The sequence below is a fragment of the Amblyomma maculatum genome, chromosome 5 (genome assembly GCF_055883805.1).
Source record: "Amblyomma maculatum isolate TAMU_Amacu chromosome 5, ASM5588380v1, whole genome shotgun sequence".
In the NCBI taxonomy this organism is placed as follows: Eukaryota; Metazoa; Arthropoda; class Arachnida; order Ixodida; family Ixodidae; genus Amblyomma; species Amblyomma maculatum.
In genome coordinates this window covers 48710750-48732350 of record NC_139348.1, presented here as the reverse complement: position 1 = coordinate 48732350, position 21601 = coordinate 48710750, and the positions used below count along the sequence as shown (strand labels likewise).

At 47.1% G+C, this 21601-nt stretch overlaps 1 protein-coding gene across 1 annotated transcript; it reads right to left on the bottom strand.

Moving 5' to 3' along the window:
* Positions 1 to 1974: 1974 nt before the first annotated feature.
* LOC146188273 (sodium-dependent nutrient amino acid transporter 1-like) lies at positions 1975 to 17360 on the bottom strand. The gene is made up of 7 exons (XM_084605016.1): positions 17300 to 17360; positions 16534 to 16665; positions 15207 to 15376; positions 13624 to 13802; positions 6560 to 6689; positions 4052 to 4186; positions 1975 to 2082 (listed from the first exon to the last, which is right to left on the bottom strand). The coding sequence occupies exons 1-7, from the start codon at positions 17358 to 17360 to the stop codon at positions 1975 to 1977; spliced, it is 915 nt and encodes a 304-aa protein (XP_084461142.1).
* Positions 17361 to 21601: the final 4241 nt, after the last annotated feature.

Below are 21601 nucleotides of genomic sequence, written 5' to 3'. Positions count from 1 at the left end.
AGCTACAAAGCATAATTGGAGATGGCAAAGGGTTACGTTGGATGAAGGATTTTTTGGCCTGCCGCTCGCAATTTGTAAATTTCGAACACGTTCAATCAAGACCAGTTCCCGTTACATCAGCGATTTGGACCAGTATTGTTTTTAGTCTTCATCAATGATATGACTTAAAATATTGACTGCAACATAGCACTTTTCGCCGATGGTTGTATCCCCTACAAAATGACAGAAAATTCCGCAGACCACCTTAAGCTAAGCAGCGACCTAAACAAAATTGATGAATGGTGCACCACTTGGAAGATGACATTAAACATTAAAAAATCCGTTTGCATGACAGTCACCAAAAAAACGCAGCCATATAACTATAACTACAGTATAAATGGATCAACACTTACAAGGCTCTCATAACATAAATACCAAGGGTTAATTTTAACGTCTGATCTAAGATATGACCCGAATATCGCCAATGTTACCGCTGACGACTTGCGAGAACTATTCTTTCCGAGAAGATGCTTACGATTAGCTTCTCAGGATACCAAGTTATTTGCCTACACTACCCTTGTAAGACCGATTTTAGAATACGCAAGCACTGTTTGGTTCCCGCAATCAATCACTTGAGTCCCTCGGCTTGACAGAGTGCAACGAAAGGCTTCAATGTTCATTCATAGCAAATACTATTCACCTGACTCCCCTACTAATTTCGTCGCATTACCTGGACTTCAGTTACTATCCTTTAGGGCTAAAGAATCTCGCCTAAAGTTCATATGCCAGTTATTACACAACGGCTATATTATTGTTACGGATGAGGAAGAAGCGGGCAGTGGCGCCGGCAGGAGCGCTCGCGCCCGGCCGGCTGGGGTTCATTAATATCATCTCACGGTCATTGGACATCACCTCTGTTCCCTGTGATCGTCGGCTTGACGCCCGTAACATTATAAACATGTCTAAATATGCATCCGCCTCACTGTCACTGCAAACCAGGCTCAAGCATGCGCATACGCATACTGAACACTATTGCCAAAACCAACACACTGAATAGTTTCCATTAGCGATCAACGAACGGAAACAATATTGCTTGAAAATCAATATGCAGAAGACTAAGGTAATGTTCAACAGCCTTGGGAAGGAACAGCAGTTTACATTAGGTAGCGAAGTACTGAAAGTAGTAGGCGAATATGTCTACTTAGGACAGGTAGTAACCACAGATCCGGTCCATGGAAAGGAAATAAGAAGAATAAAATTAGGATGGAGCGCATTTGGAAAGCACTCGCAGATTAGTACTAGCATCTATTTTCCACCAAAATGCGACCGTTCATTTGCTTCAGTATGCGAAGACTAAAGCAAGAGTTGCCTTAGTAATACACACTTTGTTGACGGGAATAAAATCTCAGATAGGATGAGCATCGAGTATAAGAATTAAGAGATTTTGAACTACAATATCTCACAGTTGACGCAGTTATTTCTTTTATAAGGGAGTAATTACTCGCTCGTGCATCGCCCGCGTACCAGAGCTGACTCAGCGCCGCGCCTAGTAGTTGTACCAAGGCTCATTCGTAAACGAAAGCACCGCGGGTGTGGTAGCTCCCAATGTTTATTAGCGATACAAAATCTCATAGGACGAGTTTAGCGTGTTCCCTTAGCGACCAGGAAACACCCGATCATACCTCTAGAGAATTTGAAGTACGCTGCGCAAGAGACGTGGTATAACGAAAAGCGCCTAATCTTGCCCTTCGTGTCCAGGCCCGGTATGTTTTATCACACTTTCAACAATGTACTCACTGCTGTTACACTCGATCGCGACCGCATCATCTCACGTAACACTCATATTTCTCGTGTCAAAGAGTCGGTGACGTCAGATGACAAAGTTTGTTAATATTCTGACAAAGGGCAACATATTTCGTAGTCAAGATCTGACAGCTTTGCACGTTTTAGGGGAATGACTGGCTACTGAGAAATGTAAAATCACGCGTCCGATCCTCACTCCTGGTAGGCGTTCTTGAAGTCGTTGAGCCTCGCGACTCCAAGGTACACGGATCCGGTGACGCCCACGCTCTCAAGGCACACATAGAGGGCGTTAGTCCACATCTAAAAGCGAAGAAAAATGATCACTGCTGCATACAGAGCTATCACCAAAATTTTCATTTGCTGGTCAAGTCGTTCTACGTGTGCTTTTAACAAGGAATACACAAGAAAAACAAGGTCGGTCCAAAATTTTTGCAATGTGCTGAGAGTCTGCTTTTGGCCAAAATCATGCAGTTATCTCCCAGTAAAAATCTTGCTATGAAGCGCGATGCATACAATCATGAGTCCGTTACACTCGGTTAATTATAGACCGTATATTGAGCGCGGCTGTACCTTCGTCGCTTGCTTTACAAGCGAGCTGTTAAAAGGACGTTTCCTCTTTTTGCGGCGTAGGAGACGTTGGCGTAAGGCGAAAAGGAAGCGGAGTGCGACAGGCAATGTCACATTTCGGCACGCTATTTCCAGCGCCACTAGTTGTAAGCAGCGCTTGTCACTGTACTGATTGTAACGTTTTACGCACTGCGCATAAAGGGCGTCTCCCAACAATACCGGCAGCGGCGCGCTCAATACAACAAAAAGCTATCGCTGTATCTTGCGTTATGTAAGTGGAGTAACAAGAGGCCATAGTTTTAGACACATGTGGCATATAAAGTGTACAGTGTCATGCACACCAACATCTGTAACCAATCTGACTGCGTTGCAAACTAATATGTTGAGTATATCACAGGAGAGGGCTGCGCTGAGGAACCGCGTTAATCAATACTGGGTATTGAACGCTGTTAAAGCGCTATGAGAGCAGCGGTGGCGTAGCGGTAGAACATCCGCCTCGCATGCAAGAGGACCGGAGTTCAAATCCAGGTGCCGCCCAATTCTCCACCGGATGAAAAAAAAAAATCCGCGTGTCGATGGAATTGCATAAAAAGGCTTGGGGTGCGACCTGATGCCAGTGAACGCTTACGGCCACGCACTCCCTCACCAGAACAGGAGTTGGCCACCCTGGTGCAGTAATTGGCCGCAACCTCCTATGATAAGCTCCATAAAACCACGGCCCTCAATAACCAGCGGCTGCGGAACAACTGACCATGGCGGCGGTCAGACCTGTGACGCAGCAGGGGGTGCTAAGAAAGCCTGGCTCCGCTGGACAGGCCGCCATTTGAAACTGACCCTGGCAACGTTTAATGCTAGAACCCTAGCTAGTGAAGCTAGTTTAGTAGTGCTGTTAGAGGAACTAGAGGGCATGAAATGGGATGTCATAGGGCTTAGTGAGGTTAGGAGGCCGAATGCGGCATATACTGTACTGAAGGATGGGCATGTACTGTGTTACCGAGGTTTACCAGAGAGGCGACAACTAGGAGTAGGTTTGCTTGTCAATAAGTATATGGCGGGTAATATAGATGAATTCTATAGTATTAATGAGAGGGTTGCAGGCATCGTAATTAGGCCCAATCAGCGGTATAAACTGAAGATTGTACAGGCCTATGCACCCACATGTAGTTATGATGACCAGGCAGTTGAAAGCTTCTATGAAGATGTAGAATCGGCAATGCGAAAAGTAAAGACGCAGTATACTGTACTAATGGGCGATTTCAATGCCAAGGTAGGGAAAAAACAGGCAGGAGACAAGGTAGTAGGTGACTATGGCATTGGTTCTAGGAATAGCAGGGGGGAGTTACTAGTTGAGTTTGCAGAGCGCAATAACTTACGAATCATGAATACCTTCTTCAGCAATCGGAAGAACCGGAAATGGACATGAAAAAGTCCTAACGGAGAGACTACAAATGAAATCGACTTCATAATGTCCTGCGAAGAGAGGATAACCGATGGTCGCTGAGGGTAACAAACTGGATTCCAAGGGAAGGAAAGCGTAGCAGGGGGCGGCAGAAAGTTAGGTGGGCGGATGAGATTAAGAAGTTCGCAGGGGTCAAGTGGATGCAGCTAGCACAGAACCGGGTTAAGTGGAGAAATATGGGAGAGGCCTTCGCCCTGCAGTGGGTATAATCAGGCTGATGATGATGACAGCGCTATCGCTCACCTGCACGTCCACTACGCTGCCCCAGTCGGCGTAGAAGAACATGCCGAGTCCGTCCAGGCTTCCAGGTAGGGATGCTCCGCGTACTAGGAGTATCGCTGTGGTCACCAGGTGAAGGAAGACCATAGCGTAGAAGAACTGCGGTATAGGGCACAAAAGGAGATTGTGTCAGTATGTATATACGCTGAATACGGCTTATGGGCTTATGCCCTGAAGCTTTTTTACTGGATGGAACGCATTACATGTATCATTACATTCCGTCTTCGTTTTCTTCATCTCCGCGCATATTCATGCATCTGGCAGCGTATGTGCACATGACATTAACAACAGTGAGGTTCAATCGTTCTCTCCCTCTTCTTTTTCTTCCTTCATTACTTTCTCTCTTCTGTGCGCACGAGGCAGTGAAGGTGGCGCAGCTACAGAGCCAGTAGCAGGCCCGTGCGTTTTCTTTTCCTTGTTCCTACCGCCACAACAAGAACAAAATTCGAAGCCCACGTTCATCTGGATGATAATAAAGGCCCACATGTCTCTATGACTGTACGCATGGTCGCGTTTAGGAAACTTTTGCACATCGCGTTATCTGGGAAGACGGATTATTCAGGATATTCGGGTCAACCTAAAGAAATAGTGAAATTTGCTATACAAATTACGTCAAATTGTGTGGTTTGCTTTGATTCATCGAATTTAACGGCCCGGGGTGACTCGAGTTATGAAAGCTCCCGATCAGTTCGATCGCTTAAAGCGTCCAGTTGCGTTTCACTTCAATCGAAGCGCGGTTGTTACGGCCCGGATCGAACCGGCTACCTCGGCTTTGATACCTTGGAATTTTGTCAAAATAAGTCCCATCAAAAAGGTTTACTAATGATCTACAACCTGGTGCGGTAAAACTGGTGAGGTGCTACAACTCGACTGTGGTGTGTTTAGTTTCAGACGGGTTTGGATGCATATATGAAATGTTTTAAGCTAACATATTGTAAGCACTGTAATATTAACTATGACGCTAAACTTTAAATGAAGGTACTTTGCTAAATTTTGAATGTCGCTTAAAAGATATCGCACGGCGTTTGTGATTATCGCGTGAAAGTGCACTCGTGCATCGCGATGTTGGCACCCTCAGAGGTGCGCCGATCTGATGTCGCGGTGACACAAGGCTGCAATCGATGAAGAGATCACTGGTCACAGATAAAAATCTGCAATTAGTATTGGCGCCATAGTACAGGCACGTACAGATGCTGAAACGTAACCACGAAATGTTGAACAGAAAAAATTTGTCTCCGTTACAGAGGAAAATAGCGATGTGAAGGGTCTTCTTTCCGGATGTAAGATCACGAGTATAACACAAAGAAGCATTGCTTGCCTTACAGGTATTGAGTACATTGTTTCTTCATTCGCGACTTGTTTGAATGTGCCAACATCCTAGGTATAAAACGCGCAGTTACATTAAAATATTTCAATCTCATGTGCTTTCAGCTCGAAAAAAAAAGGCATTTTAAAGATATCTCGAAGGACACAATGAAAACGTTGCTGCAAAACTAGACCAATAAAGTGAATTTTTGTTGATTAGCACATTAGCGTTTTTAATGCAGACTGGCCTGAACGAGACGACTTGGTATAACCCTGATAAACTCCAACCACTATACAGCGCGATGCCATTTTTGTTAGAGGCTGACATTTTGCAGAAACACCCCTATAGAAGTGGTGAATTGAAAGCTTCGGAAAGGGGCGGGACGAATGAGTTGATTCTCGAATGAGCTACGTTCAGTCGTAATTGAGTAAACGATAAGAGTGAACGCTATGAAATAAGATGACGTGAGTTTCAGACTATGTAGCATAGGAGGCCGTATAGCTACTTGCTGACAAAGAGACCACATAAATTTTCGTCTGTGCCTCTTGGCTCGCAGATGTTAGCTGTTGCAATGCAACAATCTCGTCGGCTCACTGACTTCGTGTTCTACTGTTGAGGAAAAGTTGAGAGATTGAAGTGTCCTAGATTTGGAGAACCAGACAGAACAGATGAGTCCTGGGACGGCACTACTTCTCAAGCATGACGAAAAAAGGGCAACGTGAAGTCAACCGTCTCGACCTGGCCACTGCTCAGATCCAAGAGATCCAGGTCGACGGCTGAGGGGTAGGACATGGCTGGGACAGAGCTGCGCATGGGATCCTCGCCAACCTTTTGACGCGTGCCAATAAATGCTATTTCCATCTCTCTCTCCCCGAGAGATTGAATCCAGGCCCATGCAGCCGACTTCTAATTATAAGCGCCAATGGCCTGCTGAGTTGTGATAAATTGGAGCACACTAAAAGGGTGAAATTGAGAGCCCCCTCCCCCCACACGAACGCACGCACGTACACACACACACACACAAACACGCACGCACGCACAAAATGGTCACCTTATAGTTTTGCTGCATTGAGTCTTTCCTTCATTCGTTCCCTGATTTAGATACTACGCCTTCAATATCTCATAACATGTGGCCGCCCTCTTCGCCTCAAGCTTATTTCACTTACACGCTTGGCATTGCAGAGTCCGTGGCGAGCGAATGCGAAGACCAGCACCCACACAGCGGCCAGCGAGAGCAGCGGCTGCATCCGGATCTCATCGAAGGATCCCGCGTCCCAGGAAGCTCCGGCACGGCGCCTGCGATCCACACAAAAAACTGCCGATGGCTTAGCTTGACTAAACGTAGTTTGTAAGCGAAAGCTTCATTTCTCATGGTTCATTGTCATCATCAGCCTGACTATACCCACTGTAGGGCGAAGGCCTCTCCCATATTCCTCCAATGGCACCGGTCCTGTGCTAACTGCATCCACTTGGCCACTGTGAACTTCTTAACCTCAAACGCCCACCTAACTTTCTGCCGCCCTCTGCTATGCTTTCCTTCCCTTGGAATCTAGTTTGTTAACCTAAACGACCATCGGTTATCCTCTCTTCGCCCTGTATGTCCTGCCCATGCCCATTTCCTCTTCTTGATTTCCACTAGAATGTCAGCAACTTGAGTTATTTATCTGACCCACTCAGCACGTTTCCTATCTCCTAATGTTACCCCTACCATTTTACGTTCCATATCCCTCTGGGTTGTCCTCAACTTAAGTAGAACCCTCTTAGTTAGCCTCCACGTTTCAGCCCCATAGGTGAGTACAGGTAAGATGCAACTGTTGTATACGTTCCTCTTGAGCGATATCGGTAAGCTGCTAGTCGAAATCTGCGAGTACTTGCCAAGTGCGCTCCATCCCAATCTTATTCTTCTTGTTATTTCCCCTTCTTGGTCCGGATCTGTTGTTACTACCTGTCCTAAGTAGACATATTTGCCTACTACTTCCCGTGCTTCGCTACCTAACGTAAACAGCTGTTCCTTCCCGAGGCTGTTGAACATTACCTGTCTTCTGTATATTGCTTTTCAAGCCTACCTTTCTACTTTGCCTGTCTTGGACATCAATCATTACTTGTAGTCCATCCCATGAGTTACTAAGCAAGGCAACGTCAGCGAATCGCAGATCGCTTAGTTATTATCCGGCTACCCTAATCCCTAACTGTTCCTATTCCAAGTATCTGAATATTGAAGCAATGTGTGAATTGTATTCAGTGGATTGTGTCTCCTTGCCTAACGCATCTCTTTATAGGAATTTTGTCACTTTCTTTATGCAGATCTATGGTTGCTGTGCAGCCACTATAGTATATCTTGCAGTACGTTCACATACGGCACGTCTACATCCTGATTGCCCAATGCCTGCATGACCGCCGAGCTTTCTACCGAGTCAAATGCTTTTTCATGATCAATGAATAAGGGCTGGTTAATTCCGAGCATATTTCTATCACCTGGTTGATAATATTAATATGATCGATAGTAGAGTACCCTTTCCGAAAACCTGCTTGATCTTTTGCTGGATTGCAGTCTAAGGTTGTGGTGATTTTAATAGCAATTACCTTAGTAAATACCTTATACGTAACAGACAATAAGCTGATTGATCGAATGTTTCAGGTTCTTAGCATCCCCTTTCTTATAATGTAAGATACTGTTCGCGTTCTTCCATGGTTTGGTACCGTCTATGACACCAGGTACTGCGTAAACAGGGTGGCCAGTTTTCATAGCACGATATCCCCCCGCCCTTCAACAAATCTACAGTTACCTGATCCTCTCTAGCCGCTTTCCCCTTTTTCATAGTTTGTAATGCTTCTTAACCTCGTGCTTTGTCACTGGTGGAACGCCTGACTGCTTTTTCCTACCGACAATCTCATTACGGCCCTGACTACTTTGGCTACTGTAGAGATCTGCATAGAACTCCTCGGCTACTTCAACTATCTTGTCATATTCACGATGACATCGCCTGCCTTGTCCCTTAGCGCATGTATATAATTTTTTGCCTATACCCAATTTCTTCTTCACCGCTTTATCTCTTCCCCTATTCTTTACAGAATGCTCAATTTTCTCCATGCTATACGTCCTTATATTGGCCACTTTGCGCTTATTGATTGGCTTTGATATCTCGGCCAATTCTATCTGGTCTGTTGGATTGGAAGCTTTCATACTTTCATAGTACGACGCATGCGTACTATCCTACCGCCTATATACTTCTACAGTGCACTCGGTAATAATATCTCCCCAAATTATTGTTATTTGTGTCTTGGTTAATGTCGTCATCCCCGGTTAGAGCTGAATATCTATTCTGTAGCGAGATCTTGAACTCTTCTGACCTCCCCTTCACCGCTAATTCGTTGATGAACTTCTTTCTTACTAATTTGTTTCGTTGCTTCTTTGTATTTAGACTAATTCGGGACCTCACCACCCTGTAGTCACTGCATCGCACTTTCCAGATTACCTCTACATCCTGCATAATGGCGGAGCAGTATGAGGTCAATTTCATTTTTAGTCTCCTCGTTATAACTTTTCCATGTATACTTCCGGTTCTTCCGTTTTCTGAAGAAAGTATTCCTAAGTTATTTCGCTGTGCAAACTCAACCAGTAACTCCCCGTGTTATTCCTAGAACCGATACCATAGCCACCCACAGCCTGGTCTCCTGCCTGCTTTTTTGCTACCTTGGCATTGAAGTCGCCCATTATTACAGTATACTGTGTCTTTCCTCATTGCCGATACTACACCTTCGTAGAAGCTTTCAGTTGCCTGGTCATCATGACTACATGTAGGTGCGCAGGCCTGCACAATCTTTGGTTTATAAAGCTTATTAAAGGGCAGCTGCATCACTTTAAAAAAAAATAAGTTCGGAATACAGATATATAGTTTACGACCACCTGAACACGAATACGACGTTAAATTTAGTGATAAGTGACCGCAAACTACTTTTTATTCAGAAAAACGTGCACCAACGCCGTGGAGCGTTTTGAAAGTGGCGCTCTTGCCTCTGATTGGTCAAACGCGCCGTGATGTCAATGACGGCGTGCCATTCAGTGGTAGCGGCGGTCCAAGCGATTGTACATGCACGCACGTGCTTTTCTGTGGATGTATGCCGCTGAACATGCAACGATCACGCTGCTCAGGGGAATATGATATTGAGCCGTACTTGTTCGAACCAGCGGCGGCTTTGGAACAAGGTGACACTGGCGGCAGCGGCGACATGACGAGCGAGGAGACAGCGCTAACCTTTTCCCGCATGGGAAATTCACAGCTGGTACGTACCGCTGCGCTGCACTGCTGTATGAGCCTGTGATCCGCTCTCAATTGAACATATCTGCGTTACTTGTGCCCTGAATCTCCTGCCTGACTCGAACGAAGCAGTGTCACATCAATGCGCTTGATGTGCCGATTGTAAACAAATGAACTCATCTAGACGAGCCGTCGCCCCAGTTTTGTTGCGTGAATTTAGTCATTTATATGTCAGCAAGAGCAGCAAAAGTCACGCTCTCAGCTCCCGCAACCTCGAGTACACATACATTTTATTCTTGCGGTATTTAGCAAATTAACGCGGGAGCGCGGTATCGACGAGAAGCCAGGCCGCTGTCTTGCTGCGCGCGTGTAATCCCATTTAGAACACCGGTAAAAATACCGAAACGCTAGGACAGCTATCGGCAGTCACGCGCGGCCATGTCGCGAATTTAGCGCACTTCATTTAGCTGCACTTAACATCTTCGACCACAGACATCAGCTGCCCCGATTTCTTTTCTTAATTGGGATAGTTGTTGAAATGAGTCTGACAGTGGGTAGCTCAAAAGAAAGATGAACACAGAAGGCAGGGGGACAAGACACACACTAGACTTGCCACTGAATTTTACTCCGGAAAGAACGAGTTTATACGCATTTTATTATCTTTATCCAGGTGACACCAAGGAAGATAAAAAAAATGCATAAACGCATCCTCTTCAGAGTAAAATTCAGTTGCAAGTCTAGCGTGTGTCCTTGTTCCACTGACAGATATATAACGCGCCCCAGTCCGGCGCGCGCGGCTAGCGCGGTCGTTCGCGTTCTCCCGGTTCTAGTTACGAAGCACGGCGCGCACTTCGTGCACTGGGTGTGGCGTTGGGGTTCCTGGCTATGCATGAGCGCGCGGAGAAGGTATGGCACTCCTCACATTCCACTAATTACCCACTCCCTCCTCTTAAAAAAAAAAAAAGTCCTACTCTCTGACATTACTTCTCACAGTTTTCCAGCAGCGTCAGCGGGCGTCAATACTGAATAGTTTTACTTTCACCTGTGCCTTCATCTGCCCGGCCACCCATCTGCCCCACAGAACAAAAACGTAAACAGAACAGAAGAGCAATATGATGTATTGGGCCTCTTACTTCGAGTTTTCTTCTTTTTGCGAAAGCAGCTCTTGGTGGCAGAGAGGTGCTCTTGTGTGCGAAGACAGAAGGCACAGCACCGGTTTTCAATCGCGCAGATTTGATCGGTATCCCAAAGATCGCATCAACGACAAGCTTTGGAGATAGTCACTGTCGCGAAAATGATCTGAGCAGATCACCGACGATTTTGTAGGCTTGAAATCCTTCCTCTTGACCGCGGCAACCCACTGCGCCGATAGCTTGCGCTCCTTTGGGAATTTATGAAACGCGACATCCTCTCGGCCGCCAGTGTTCGTGCAGCCATAGGCTGCGCAGAACCACGGCATGGTCGTTCTTTTTGTGAAGAACGGTGCAAGCTGCACTGAAAAAGCTTGCGGTAACGTTCGCAAGAAGAAAACAAGCGCGAGACAAGAAAACGGTTGCACTGCGTAGCCTGCAAGCGACAGGTGATGCACAGCCTGCTCGGGCAATAGAAGCGGAAGAAAGGTAGACGCCGTCCTTGACGTCACTACCGCCTGTCGTATTCCTGTCGTCTGCTACTGACATCCCCCCTCCAACGCTGTGCACTGCGGAGAAGCCTGAACGCGGTAGCAAATTTAATCGATGATTACGTCACTATTTCAAAAGCTAAAGCCAAAATATTTCGTATACTTAACATACAAACCCTGCAGATTCGACCCTCCTAAGCGCATCAAATTCTAAAACCGGTGCAGCTTCCCTTTAAGCCTAATTACGATGGCTGCCACCCTCTCATTAATTCTATAGAATGAATTTATATTACTAGCTATACGCTTATTGACAAGGAAACCTACTCCTAGTTCTCACCTCTCCCGTAAACCTCGATAACAAAACACATGCCCGTCTTTCAGTACAGTTTATGCCTCATTCGGCCTCTTAACCTCACTAAGGCCGATGATATTCCATTGCATACCTTCTAGTTTCTCTAACAGCACTGCTAAACTAGCTTCACTAGCTAAGGTTGTAGCGTTAAACGTTGCCAAGGTCAGTCTCAAATGGAGGCCTTTCAGCAGGCCAGAAATTCTTAGCACCCCCTGCTACGGCCAATTACTATATCAGGGTGGCCAACTCCTATTCTAGTGAGGGAGTGCTTTGCCGGAGGTGTTGACCGGCATCAGGTCGCACTCCAAACCTGTTTATGCAATTCCATCGGCACGCGGATTTGTTTTTTGATCCGGCGGTACCGGGATTTTAGCCGCGATCCTCTTGCATACGAAGCGGATGTTCTACCTATACTTCACAGCAGCGTACCTATTCATGGTTACACATGGTAAAGCTTTTTATTTACACATCGGTACGCTTGCGATTCGCTTCTTTATCCATTGTGCATTTGTCAAGCGAGCGCACGCGCCGCGACTTTTCTCAGCAGCGTAAAGAGTACAGCGCATGCGCAGTGAGGTGCGCGGATGGTGATGACGTTGCTCGCGGCGACGCGGGAACAGCGGCGGCTCTCACAGCGCACATCTGCGGCTAAGTGCAACCGGTCGTCATGGCAACGACGCATGCGTACTTGTGACCTCCGCCCGCTCCAGGGACCTTGGCTTTACATGGTGTAGTGAAGATATACTTCAGAATTTCAGGGGAGCACTTCAGTCCCCTTACGTGCTGTATCAAGCCGAAAACATTTTGGCCACCGTGCTGCGATCCTTGGAAAGCCCCTGATGGTCGAGAAAAGAAGAGAAGGAGAGTTTCTCTCTCTCTCTCTGAGAGTGGCACCCTTCTTCATTGTCGAAGCTTATTTCAGAGAGATTAAAAAGTTAAGTATGACGCCTCTCTCTAGATTCCCCCGCCTCTCTTTCTACTTTCTCTTTCTAGAGAGATAGATGAAGTAGAGTGACTCTCTGGAAAAGCTGACTCTCTTTCTCTACTTTTTCTAGAGAGAGACAGGGAGAGTGAGGGAGGGAGAAGAGGAGAAGGAGAGAAGCTGAGAGAGGGAAGGAGAGATGGGTAGATGGAGAAAGGGCAGGGAAAGCGAAAGAACTATCGTCTATCACTATGTCCTACTATATACCAGACCCCTACCAATATCCCGCGTAATCTTGCAGACAGCTCTCGCGCACAGTTTCTGCGGACACCACCCATGAGCTTTCGCCTTAAAGAGGATCACCTCTGAGTAGCGTAGGTAACGAAATGCGCGCCGAAAACCTGAAGCGCAAAAACCGGCGTTCTGTGCCGCAGCCAACACTTGCCTCATGTCCGCCGCTCATATATGCTCCCGCAGCGGTATGTGTACAGCATGATGAAATGGTGGCGGATTATATTTGCCGCTTTAGAGCTTCGTGATGATTCTTCGTGAAGACAACGTGTGTTAATTTCACGTTAATATGTTATCATAATTAGCCCGACTACGTCCTGTCGAGGAAAAATCCTCTCTAATGGATGTTCAATTAAAAAAGTCTTGTGCTAGATGTGGCGCCTGCTCCGCAGCGTTCCCCGTCTCTGGCGCGCCCAGCCACGTTTTCTCCTACAATCTGTTATGTCAAGCCAAGAAATCACGCTCACTGTACTCCGTAAAACATACTCTGTGAACGACCGTTTGATCTTCACACCAGTTGCATCATTGCCGTGTTAAAACTGCATCTTTAATCGCTTCTGTATCCCGCTCTGGGTGGAAGTACTTCCTGGTAAACGATACAATAGCTTAAAAGAAACCGCAGGAAGTTACTGACGACGAGGTACAGGTTACAAAAAAAAGAAGAGAGACTTGTAGCCTCCATCTTCCTATAGTGTGCTTATGACTGTGCCCTGCGCTCAGTGGGCGGAACTCTGAAAGTGCACGAATTCTGACACCGCATAAAATGGCGAAGTTTTTCCACTCACGGCTGTGACTGGTGCACAGGGTCGTAGACGCCTGGTATGCAGCCAGCGGCTTCGTCGTGGTAGTCTCTAACGGGCACCACGACCACCAGGCCATCGTCACCGGATATTGGTAGCCCCTGGTCGAGCTGCTCTCGGCGGAACAATTCTGCCATTCTCGAGCGTACGTTGCTACACAGCGGCTGCGAGTGAGTACCTTGCCCTATCAGTGAGTCTAGTGCTCCGTGTGTGCGCAGAGTCAAGCTCTGAATTGCTTCAGCACAGGCTGCTACCTAACATTTTAATAAGTGTTTAGGTCACTCAATGCTCGAACCTCCGCCACTGTGCCCTAAGTCTGAAGAGCTAAGAGTACACCGAAGAGTGCTAAACGTGACCAGGACGAGAAAAAATAACACGCGAAGCGCCAATTATCAACTGAACTTCTATATGAAAAGATCTTGTTTATAAGCTTATAAAACATGCGCGAGCAGGCGCAGGAAGCCGAACGAAAAAACCCTGAGAAACCAAAAAAAGACAGAGGTGCGACACTCTCAAGAAACAAGGCGATTTCTGGATACGTCGGTCCAATTTGTGTTCCGATCAGGAAAAAGCTGGACGTGTCCAGGCTCAGACTGGAGTGTGATTTGTAAATACAGCCCAACAGATAGCGCCGTGGCGGACTAGAGCTCTGTACCGCTGTCGTGTAGAAAACCTGAGAGAGGAAGGTGCCTGAGCGTGCCCGACAGCCTCAACAACGACAGTTAGATGGAGTCCAATGCTCCCTGATATAACATTTCGCCACCCATTGTCACGACTGCGGTAAAAGAAACTGACACCAAGTGCTCACTAGACCTGGGGTGCACCAGCGTGTGTCAAAAACACAAAAATCAGATTACTTACGAAACAACTAAAGCGTGTCTGATGGCTTGATCGCACATTCCGTTCGTCGCCGAGCCCTCTGTCACGTTCTAATTTGTCACTCCTAATTTTCTAATTAAAATTCTTGTTTCACTTTCTTTTAGATTTTTTGCGACTGCGACCGCTGGTTTTAGAGCTTTTATAAACGAAATTTTTTTTTTTTTTTCATTTAAATTCCGTTGACAGCGCTTCGCGCGTCTCGTTTCTTTCATCGTCCTGGTCCTTTCGCGCTGTTCCTTCTGCCAAACATTGAATATATCGGAATATTTTTTTTCTCTGAACTCTGTTCTTTTACCTAAGCAAATGCATAATACGTTTTTTAGTGAGCGTATGCACAACGTTAATTGCATGTAGTTGCAGTAGCAGCAATATGACTGGTTGCTGTAATAGTTATATGACAGTTAAGAGGGAATTGGGGTAGAATTTTAACGGATTTTCGACGCTGCAAGCTTCAAAAGGGTAATAAAGGAGAATGTATCATACCTTAACTACGCCCTAGTATATAGAAGAAATATAGGATTAAAGGAAAAAAACAGAGAAGGGGGATATAAACAGAAGAAGAAGCCGCCTACATCACCAGTTAACTTCTGCATACTCCATGCACGCTAAGTGGGTCAGGAGCTTTAGACAAACTGTCGCGTTATCAGTGTCCACTCACAGAAGGCGGAAACGCGTGCACAAGCACTCACCGCCGGGGCGGCGTAGCATGCCCTGTCGCTGGCCACCATCTCCCCGCCGGGGCAGCCAGTCCACGAAAGGTTGCGCAGCCAGGACACCAGGTGGAGCAGGTGCTGAGACAGCAACACTGAGTCGCCCAAGATGTGCACCACCGCGCACAGGCTCATAGTGTAGCCCAGGCCTGCGGGCGCGGAGACCAGCTGCCATTATCTAAGTCTTTCGGACGCTGGGGTCTAGTGTTTCTGTCAGGCACAGTATAAGACAGCATTGCCCCTTTTCTGAGCGCATATTTTCCATGCGCATGCGAAGGAAATTGAAACTTAGAGGGCCCGCATTTCGCAAGCATTCGCATTGCGCTCCCTTTCGCCCACTATTCATCCCACACCTCAACCTGCTGGGAGAACCATTCTTCGCTTGAAGCAGTTTCAGAAAAGGCACTGTGTAGCTTTTATTTTTCTTAATCATTGGGGAGTACGTTCTGCTGACGTCCTGCACTCCTCCTGAACACTACGACGGAAGATTAGGGGACCATGCATGTGATCAATAAACCCATATTGTTGTTGCATTCCAGTGATACCTATGCATGTTCACACTTCAGCAAACGAATCGACAACATGCTTTTGAGAGAATACAGTCTCCTCTTTCGTGATTCCAGACGTGGTAACTGCTAGTGAATGTTCCAGTCAGAATCGAACACGCGTAGACTAGGAACTGAGCTGCAAGTGCACTGAAAAGGAGGCTTCCTGCCTAACTGCATCGAAGTGTTACCCTCACGTTGCACTCAGTCCGCTTGCATCTGTGATCCCCCGTCATCAAGTCCAGTGCGCTTGACCGCGAAGTCAGGGCAGTTAGAAAACGACGTTGTGTGAAGTACCTGCTTTGAATTCCTGTTGCCGCTTCGTTGTCGGGTTGTACCAGACTCTGGTTTGGTTTGTGGTATTTAACGTCCCAAAGCGACTCAGGCTGTGAAAGACCCCGTAGGGGAGGACTCCGGAAATTTCGACCACCTGGGGTTCTTTACCGTGCAATGATATAGCACACCACACGGGCGTCTTGCTTTTCGCTTCCCTCGAAAAGCGGCCGCCGAGGCCAGGATTCGATCTCGCACCCTTGGGAACAGTAGTCGAACGCCGTAACCACTGCGCCACCCCGGCGGAGTACACGTACCCGACTCTAGTATCAGGCTATAGTGTAACGGATACTGAAAAGCAACAGCAAATGCCCAAATTTGGTGCATAAACGCGCCGGTAAATAAGGCAGACAAAACCAGTCTGTCATTATGGATAACCAAACAGTCCACACCCAAAGTTCTGATAATGTCCGTTGGCAGCGACGTACCTATGAAGAGTGGAACGGCGCCAAAGATGCCCCGATTGCCATCTTCGGAGAACTGGGCCAGACTGCTCTCGAGGTGCATGACGGGCATCACCACGGCGCACAGCAGCGTCAGGTAGGCCAGCATGAACGGAACTGCAGACAGAACAATTTCCCGTAATGAAGTCGCTAATGAATTCGATGCTGATGGAAACTCCACAAGAGCAACAACGGTGCTGAGAAGTCGAGCAGCTACTGTGCCTGAGCTAGTAAATCTAGGCACTAGAGATGGTAGCGGTCATATGAATTTAACATAAGAAATTTATCCGTGGCTCTTGGGTTTCCAGTATGGCAATCTTTGCACAGAAACGAATATCGACGTCACTGAGCCATTGCAGCAAAGCAGTGTTCCATCAGAGACTGAGAAATTTTTCTTCAATGGTTTGGAATGGGTCCCGCGTTCTTTTCAGTTAGCAAAAGGGATTGTTTTCTTAATAGGTCCGCTTAGTTGTTGTGAAAGTTGCTATGGTTCTCCTGCAGAAATCTACGGTGTCTTGTGGCTATTTCTGAAGGGTTAGTTGTGTATCTTACTACAGGGGTTGCCTCAGTGGAGGCCAGCATAAAGTCTTAACCACCCGAACAATCAGACTAGACGCGCTGCTTGTGTTGTGATTAAGGTTGCTTTTCTACTGCAAGAGAAACGTTTAGAATCTCTTAAGTCTACCAACCTCCTCTTCTCCTTACTAAATGCCCACTTGGTGGTCCTTGGAGAGATAATGGGTAAACGCACCTCCGCCGTGAGCGATGGACATCTCGGGAAAGCGAGTGGCGTTGGCGCTGCCAGCAGTCATGATGAACAGCGTGGCCAGCTTGTGCGCGCGGCTTTGAAAGCCCAGCTGCGTCGTCGCCTGCGAAAACGCAGTATGCACGAATTATAGCAGTTTGCTTACCACAAAGCGTTCTGCGATGAACGGCCATCGAGTGGCCCTTTATATTTAACGCTGCAAGGGTGCCAAGCGCAGCCGAGATGGATGCGCTTGGCACCCTTCCCTCCTCTCGTCAAAATCTCGGTCAACACTGCGGGCCGAAATTCCGTGCCTGAGTTGTTGTGGCGCCAACTACAAAGCAATTTTTACTGCAACCTGCACAGTGACGAAGGCGCATCAACTCTTAGCGCTGAACGTCCTTTATTGAGTACGCACATGGCCGTTCTCAGAAAAGATTGCTGGAAATGGAAATTGCTCGCCAGCGTCAAACTGCTATACCTTGCTAATATCAGCGGGTGAAGGATAAAGACAACCAAGCATTTCTATCTATTATCTCGAAGCGAATAGTTTTTGAGCCAGCATATTTCGATTTCATACCGATCGTGCATGCTACCGGGTTTGCCGCTTAGAACTAAGCGTATCAGTTTGCTTTCGCACGGCAGAAAGCCTTAAAGTATTGTAAAATAGTGGCGCCATCTTATGGATATATGCTCAGGTTCTCCCGCGAAGGCGAGACCTACCTCGCTCCCGTCGCTTTCCTCGCTTTCCGTCATGACGGCAGCAGATCAGGTGAGTCCAGGCGAGGATGGAAGACTGCAAGGCCGAAGTACCCAGACTATAGGGCTCCTGCGAAACCCAGAATAAAAGCGAAAGGCAAGGAAGGCCTATCGTGCGGACGATCACGGAGCAGTGGACAGCGCGTGCAACGTGACCCGTGTCTCTTCTTCTTCTGTCCCGCTTTCTCTAGCACGTGCTATTCTTCTTCAGCGTCTTTTACAGCGCGTGTATGCTCAGCATTCGGGCTGCCAATTTACAGCATAGAAGGAAAGTGCATGAAGATTTTCAATTAAAAAAAAAACTAATCATCGTCATATCCGACAAGAGAATTAAATTTCAACCATTATTCAAATTTCGATGCAGAGGGTCTATGAATGAAACTTCGAGTCATGTCAAATCAATGTTATTGTGAAAAGAAAAGACGTCAGTATAGGGAAGGTGGTCAGCAGGTACATCCGGGATCATGAGGATGTGTGACACCGGCTTGCATCACGGCTTGGCTTTGGATGTAACTTGTAGGGTTACACATATCTATAGCGAAGACAGACAATCGTATAGGTACTGTTAATTGCATTCTGTAAATGGTTGAATGCGATAACATTCGGTTCGGTCTTCTGGTTCGACTTCATTTTTTTGCGGCCATTACGATTGAAAAGAATTCAAGAATGTGACCTAAAAAGTGGCCCACACCCAGGGAAGGGGGTAAATCATTTGCGTGTGTCACTGAAAATAAGGACAAAAATTTTACTTAGTGGATTTGCATTTTTATGTTTTACATGAAAGATGATGCGGTGATCTGTTGCACCACCGAAACGATGGGAGGGAGGTCTCTTTTAAGGCGAAAGCCTGGCTCATGCTCGCGGCCCCGATCGTGTCCGTCCATTCGTGACGCTTTAGTTTGATAACGTCTAATCACTAGCCAGTACTAACAATGATTAAACTAGTTACTAATTAGTTCTAGCTTATGTCTAACTAGTCATTACCTAGCACTAATTAGTCATTACTCTTTACTTAATAGTCTTGACTAATGACAGAGATGACTAACAATGATGCCATCACATGGCGACGTCATTGGTCGTGACGTCATGAGCTGGCGTGACGTCACATCCGGTCATGACACCACAAGACAATCCATGCATATAATAGACTCACGATACAGGGACGCCAAAGTAATCTTGGGACTAGATTTAACGAAAGCCTTCGCTAACGTCAGGCATGAGGCGATTCTCAGCGGTCTACAAGAAATCGGAGTGAAATCGAGAACATATAACTATATAAGAAACTTCTTAACAGACAGAACAGCCTGCATTAAATTCCAAGACGTTGAGTCTCCCACATTTCAACTAGGAAGCAGGGGCACACCGGAAGGATCGGTTCTCTCTCCATTTCTCCTCTACGTGGCGATGAGGGGTGTCCCAAAAGCGCTGAGCAACATCGGGGGGCTCAAATTTAGCATGTAAGCGGACGACATCAATCTCTGGATAAACCAGGGGAGTGATGCGAGCATAGAGAGACGACTGCAGGCAGCGACAGAGACAGTAGTTGACTACGCGGCTAGTAGGGGACTTTCGTGCTCACCGTACAAATCAGAACTACTAGTCTACAACCCAAAATCGTTGAGGTGCAAGCAGATCGGAGAATTCGATATCAAAGTGGAAGGAATGTCCGTAACAAATGTTGATCAAATACAAATCCTAGGGCTATACATTCAGGAGAATGAATACAACGACGGAATACTAAAGAAACTGGAAGAATAACAATGAAGGGCCGAGGCCTAAAAGAAACGATCGATCAGATTTATGCAGGCATATGTCATAAGCCGCATAAGCTACTCTACGCCATATTTAAACCTTAGAGCAGAGAAAAAAAATTAAAAGCACTTATTGGACAATGCATAAAGAGCGCTCTGGGCCTACCAATGAGTACATCCACAAAGATGCGGCTCGCTATGGGAGTACACAATACGTGGGAAGAAATAGCAGAGGTAGTCGCAACTCGAAAGGCTAAGCCAGACAACTTCAGGAAGAGCCATTTTAAATATGGTATGCCAGCAGACAGTACAGCATCCCACAGATATACCGAGATAAGCTAACCATCTCCCCTCTTCCTCGACACATGCACCCCATATACAACGCGGAAATTAGGCAAAAGAGAGAAGAAGCACTCAAAAAGTGCTTAGAACCACTGGACAGCAAGGCAGTTGCATACGTCGATGCGGCGAGTGGGAAGTTGGGTGCGGCGGTAGCCTCAGTAGTCGACGGCCGAGGCGCCCCAGTATCGGCAGCCACTATCAAAAGCCGAAACTCGGAAACAGCTGAAGAAGTTGCGATAGCGCTCGCTTGCGTAGGAACGGAAGCAAAATTCACAATTAGCTACAACAAAACAGTCATCTACAATTACGCAAAGGGCAGGATCGCACCAGAAGCGGGGATAATCCTGACTGGAAAACAGCTGAATAAAAAAGTCAGTTTAATATGGACTCCAGCGCACGCGTTTGTTCTTGGTAACGAGGCGGCACACGAGTTAGCCCGGGATCTCTACTTCCGGGTAACCGTGGAGCCGCCTGATTGCGGTGCCACCCCCAGATAAGTGTCTGAGCAACAAAGAGGCGACCGTATGGCGGCATCTACAGGCTGAGAATTACAACCACCCAATCTGGGCCAATCTCGTCCAGAAAGATGAGCGACAGGACGATAAATGTAAGCAATGTGGGGAAAGAGGGACCCTCAACCACGTAATTTGGGAATGCGCTAGCTCCCCAGCGGCTAAGACAAAAATACTTAGTAGAGAATCCTGGGAAATCCTTCTGCGGGGCAAGGACTCAACTCTTCAGGCGCAAGCCATCCGCCTGGCGGAAGAGGCCACAAGAAACCACGACCTTTTTGCCGGCCTCTAATCGCGGAGGCCCCGGCCCCCGTGCCCTGAGCCTGTGTGCCGGGGGAGGGGAGTTGGGTGCCTCCATTCTGGTGGAAATAAATGTTGTTCACACACACACACATATGCATATACGAACAGGCACCAGCCGGACGTCCGATCCAGGCGTCCGTGCGCGCCTTTCATTTGACACTTCGTCGAAAGCCACACCACACATAACATAGAAGCATACTAAGTACAACAGCAGGCATCAGCAGCGTTTCAAATGGGTTTACATGCATGAAAAGGCGCAATATCCGTCACAATTCTCCACGTACACCTGACCAGCTGGAAGGAAAAAGAGGAAAGTGGGAGTGAAAGTAGAGAGAAGGAGGTCCCGTAGTGGAGGGCTACGGACACCGCGCTGCAAAGGCTTTCGCCCGCAGTGATTACGGTGCTCGACAACTGTTCATAAGGGTGCGGGATCGAATCCGGACCTCGGTGGCCGCTTTTTGATGCAGTCGAAAAGCTGGACGCCCGTGTGCTGTGCGATGTCAGTACACGTTAAAGAACCCCACGTTGTCGAAATTTCGGCAGTACACCACTAGGGCGTCTCTTATAACCTCAGTAGCTTTGGTACGTTAAACCCAACAAACCAAACCAATCATCGCATTTCAGGTGTCCAAAGTGCTCCT

What these genes read in the sequence shown, in the direction of transcription:
- LOC146188273 (XM_084605016.1), bottom strand. Translation starts at nt 17,360, where the DNA reads ATGACTGCTGGCAGCGCCAACGCCACTCGCTTTCCCGAGATGTCCATC. An exon ending in CGCCGTTCCACTCTTCATAG is followed by an intron (nt 15,377 to 16,533) that starts GTACGTCGCTGC and finishes CCGCGCCCGCAG; the next exon opens with GCCTGGGCTACACTATGAGC. An exon ending in CCTGTGCACCAGTCACAGCC is followed by an intron (nt 6,690 to 13,623) that starts GTGAGTGGAAAA and finishes TGTGGATCGCAG; the next exon opens with GCGCCGTGCCGGAGCTTCCT.